Genomic DNA, 4,401 nt, shown 5'->3' with positions numbered 1-4,401 from the left:
GTGGAACACAAGTCGTCTCCTATTAGCTAAAGTTGAACGCTTTTGGTCGTGAGGTTTACAAGCTTCAGCGATGGTACTCAAAATTGATTTTTTTAATACTTAAGTAACCGTATTACAATGAACCGATTAAATGAATATATTGCCACATATGTAGTCGGAACCTAGACTTCGTTCAGTACGCACGTCCTTATTCGCGATACGCTTTTATGTTCTCGAAATTGCAAGTGGTTTTTTGTGTTGCGTGAAGTGAATTCTGGAAAATAGTTTTTATGGATTCTGGACAACATGGTATGTTTATAATTTTAATAAAATAAAGATATATTTAGTTAATGTATTATTTTGTTGTTTTTTGGGAATACATTGAATCATCAAAGAAAAATTTTTCTTTTTATAATAATTTTTTAGAAATTAGTGTTTTTGTTATAGTGGCGGGCGAGGTCGATCTTTAAATTATTTTTGTTTACTAAAAGTGGGAGTTGGGAAAGTACTGACCGAATTTTATCTACATTTAATACAAGGGCGCATTATTATAAGGAAGGCTGTTGCCTGAAATTCAATACTATATCTCACAGATTGGCCAAAATTTCCGGTAAAATGGTAAATGTTAAAAAGTGAGCCGTAGGAACTGAGCTCTATATATTGGGTTTTTGAGATTTTCCAAACCAGCCGTCTGATTTCGATTTATAGAAATTTGTATCTGATTTGTAAAACCTATATTTCAACAACTCAAGGCTCATTTATTTCAAACATCTGTCTAAATGCGCCTACACTAAATAACTTGAAAGCAAAGATCGACTTCAATTTACTTATTTAAAACATTTTATATAATATTGTATTTTTTTATCACAAAAGGTATTTAACTAATCATGGCATCGAGTTGTACCGAAAGTCCTGCTCTTCAAAGCGATTCCAGTGAGCGGACCTGCTTCATGGAGAAATTAATGGCGAAAATATTTAGCTTCTACGACGAACAGTCTCTAATCGATGTGACATTTAAAGTTTCGAACCCAACGGCTCTGTAAGTATCACTTTGTCCTCAGCTTACATAAATGATTTAGGAAAATATTTTTAATTTTTGGATTGCTGAGTGTACCCGCGCATCGTTTGGTACTCGCAGCAGCGAGTCCTTACTTCGAGAACCTTTTCAATGGCGCTCAAGGCACTAATCCTGTCATAGAGATAAATGATATCGATAGCGATATTTTTGAGCGTCTAATAACATTTTGTTACACCGGTCAGACCCTCATTACCGTTAACAATGTCAGTGACATGCTAAAGGCGGCAATCGTTTTGCAATTGGACGATGCCATAACCTCTTGTGTGGACTACCTCATGGCACACATTAATGAATACACTATACAGGGCGTTTATACGCTAGAGCGTGAAACGCATTGCAGAAAATCATTGAATATGAAACACAGAATTTCGTGGAGGTGAGTCTAAATATACACGTAATGTCTCACAATAGCAGCACATGTGTAATTTAAATTTTCTTTCCGATAATACCAGATCAGCCAAAGCGATGAGTTTCTGAATTTTGATTTTGAAAAAATGCAACGTATTCTGGAATCTGACAATTTGAATATAACTCGTGAGAAAGATGCCTTCGATGCCATAAAACGCTGGTTCAATTTTGATGTTGCTGCGCGTCAAGAACAACTGCCACTTTTAATAGCTTGTCTCCGACTTACCCAATTCGATGCGGACTTTCTGTTGACTCACATACAACCACTACCCGGCTGCGAGCTGCTGGCCTTTAAGGCGTTATCTTGGATCATTAAGCCGGAAGCACGAACAAAGATAAATATGCGGTTTACAGGACCACGTAGGGTCGAGGCGTTTCCGTTTTTCAGAGAGCCTCAAACACAGCCAACCATAAATATGCAAGTTAAAGGATCACGTGGGGTCGAGGCGTTTTCGTTTGTCAGAGAGCCTGAAGCACAACCAAAGATAAATATGCAATTTAAAGGACCACGTGGGGTCAATGCTGCAAGTTGTGGTGAGAAAACATTGCTGGCATTGTGCTCAAAGGTAAGCGCACACAGTGGCTTATGTTTAAAAATGATAAACATGAATTAATGTACGTAAAACATTTTTTGAATAGACTAATCCCAAGCTGCTGCAATATAAAAAACTGAGGATAAGTGGCAGGAATATGCGAGTATAGAAATCGATTACCAATGATATAGAACTATCTTAAAGGATGATAATTTGTTATTTGTTGGCGGTTATAAAACTGGTGCCACATTAAACATCGTCCGCAGCTGGAACATAAGGAATAAGGCATGGCAAAGTTTGCCCGCCAAGAAACAATCAAGATTCAAACACTGCGTTGTCGAATTAGATGGTAAAATCTACGCGATTGGTGGTCATGATATTAAAACGGTTCTGTCGTCAGTGGAAAGGTAAGTATGTTTAAAACTGTAACGAATTACCTAACGATGGCGGTTATGAGCTTTAAAAATTTAAAGTCAACTTTAAACTTATTAGTGAAAGCACTTTAGACAAGATGTGTTAGGGTAGTATGGATGTTGGACAAAATATGGTGCCTCTACATTTAAGAAGGCGGGAACTTAGTGAAATGTTATTGTCTGATTGACTCTGACTTTAGAAAACTCCAACTCTTTGACATTGTCAACGATTTCTTTAGAATAATTCCGAGTTCTTATTAATAGAATACACAACGCGACGGAATGCCACTTTTGACGCTTCAGTTTAGAGATACGCATTATTTTTTCATTGTTTTTGTTTATTTTCAGATATACGACTTCCGCTGGTTGGGAGTTCGCGAAAAGCTTGAATGTCGCTCGATATGACGCAGGTGCAGTATCTTTGAATGGTAAAATATACATAATGGGCGGTGGTAATGACAATGGAAGTTTAAAGTCCGTCGAATGCTACAACCCGCATTTGAATATTTGGATTCCTTGCGCGGATATGACAGAAAGTCGCACATTACCTGGTGTAAGTTAGATTACAAAATAATTATTAGTAAGAGGAGAACGTTCATCAAAGCATGATTTGGTAGATTGAGGAGAATCCAAAAACGGTATATGACAACTTTACTTAAGTGTTTAAATATTAACATTCGACTCCATGGATTTCTTTTACTATAGGCGGATGTACGTAACCGAAATTCGTATCCTCTCATAGTTTTCCAATGTTCAATAAAATACAATAAAAGATTCCATTTGATTTCACCCCTGCAAGCCTTTCTAGAGTTTTCAAAATCAGCAAAAGTAGCTCCGCTCCAAAAAAATAACCAAAATTGTCTAATTGAAAGTAGTCACTGATTTATTTAGTCGCACTCTTAACACTATTAAAATTAAATACAATGTTTATTGCTACCTTTTATATTACAGGCAGCTGCACATAATGGTCGCATTTATGTTTTAGACAGTACCTTTTGAACAGGTAGTTTGAACAGAACTGTTGAACGTTACGATCCTCAGCGAAACACATGGTCACAGGTATATTAAGTTGATTTTTGCCGATCGCTTGATGTCATACTAAATATTCTTGACAAAATTTCGCAGATTCGCTCTTTGGGAGTTGGCTATTGTAGCATATCTTGCGTATCGCTGGACAATAAACTCTGGGCTCTTAATAGATCTTGTATATTTTTTCCTTTCAAAAACAATGTATCAGTCTATGACGAGGAAAATGACCGTTGGGAACAAAAGTGTGCATTACCCGCATGTAAAATTATTTCCGGTTTTGTTGCGCCTGTAGCCTTACTAACGTCGAAATGAGTGAACAATATTAATAAATATATTTTTTATAATAAATTATTTGCTAATAAATATCAAAATATGTGATTTTTTGCTTTGAAAAAAACGCGCCATATATTTTGTATGCTACACAGGTTTTAGTTAATATATTACATCTCGATGTCTACGGACTCAGGACAGAGCATAGACCTACGTATACAGTGCATCGTAATTGATTGACGAGGAAATGCGAAGCGCTGTCCTTTTTGTTTTGTAATTCCTTCCGGTTCCAAATGAATATTTACAATATGTTTCAGTAATTGAATTTTATTATATAATTTTTGTATGCAGTGCAATCTGCAAACAAATATCAATAATACAACAAAATATTTTCGAAATTGTTGAATAAATAAAAAATTAGCTAATGAAAAGTATTGCTGTGCACTTCTTAAATGAAGCGTATAAGTGTTTGAGAAGATATGAAAAGGGATTAACAAAGAGTTGTTCGATTCATGTTTCTCATGTGAAGGGAATGGGAAACATCAAAAGCGTAGTCGCCAGCAATGAATAATAAAAGTTGTGAGACTGCGCTGCGACTGAGTAAACTCTTCTCTCTTTCTCTCTCGCTTTCTTCTTCCCTTCATTTTAAGAGCAATTGATCAGAAAACTTCCAATACAGAGAATGAAATGT

At 36.0% G+C, this 4,401-nt stretch overlaps 1 protein-coding gene across 1 annotated transcript; it reads left to right on the top strand.

Moving 5' to 3' along the window:
- The first annotated feature begins 857 nt into the window (after positions 1-857).
- Positions 858-3,747, top strand: LOC120775063 (kelch-like protein 5). The gene is given in 8 exon segments (XM_040105085.1): positions 858-1,018; positions 1,089-1,393; positions 1,396-1,433; positions 1,510-2,031; positions 2,134-2,405; positions 2,760-2,964; positions 3,363-3,470; positions 3,537-3,747. Coding segments are annotated over 7 exon segments (1,542 nt in total). The 5' UTR covers positions 858-866; the 3' UTR covers positions 3,411-3,470; positions 3,537-3,747.
- Positions 3,748-4,401: the final 654 nt, after the last annotated feature.

This window comes from Bactrocera tryoni, chromosome 1 (assembly GCF_016617805.1).
Source record: "Bactrocera tryoni isolate S06 chromosome 1, CSIRO_BtryS06_freeze2, whole genome shotgun sequence".
Taxonomy (NCBI): Eukaryota; Metazoa; Arthropoda; class Insecta; order Diptera; family Tephritidae; genus Bactrocera; species Bactrocera tryoni.
Note: the sequence above shows the minus strand (reverse complement) of the source record. Positions and strands in the feature narration are given on the sequence as shown.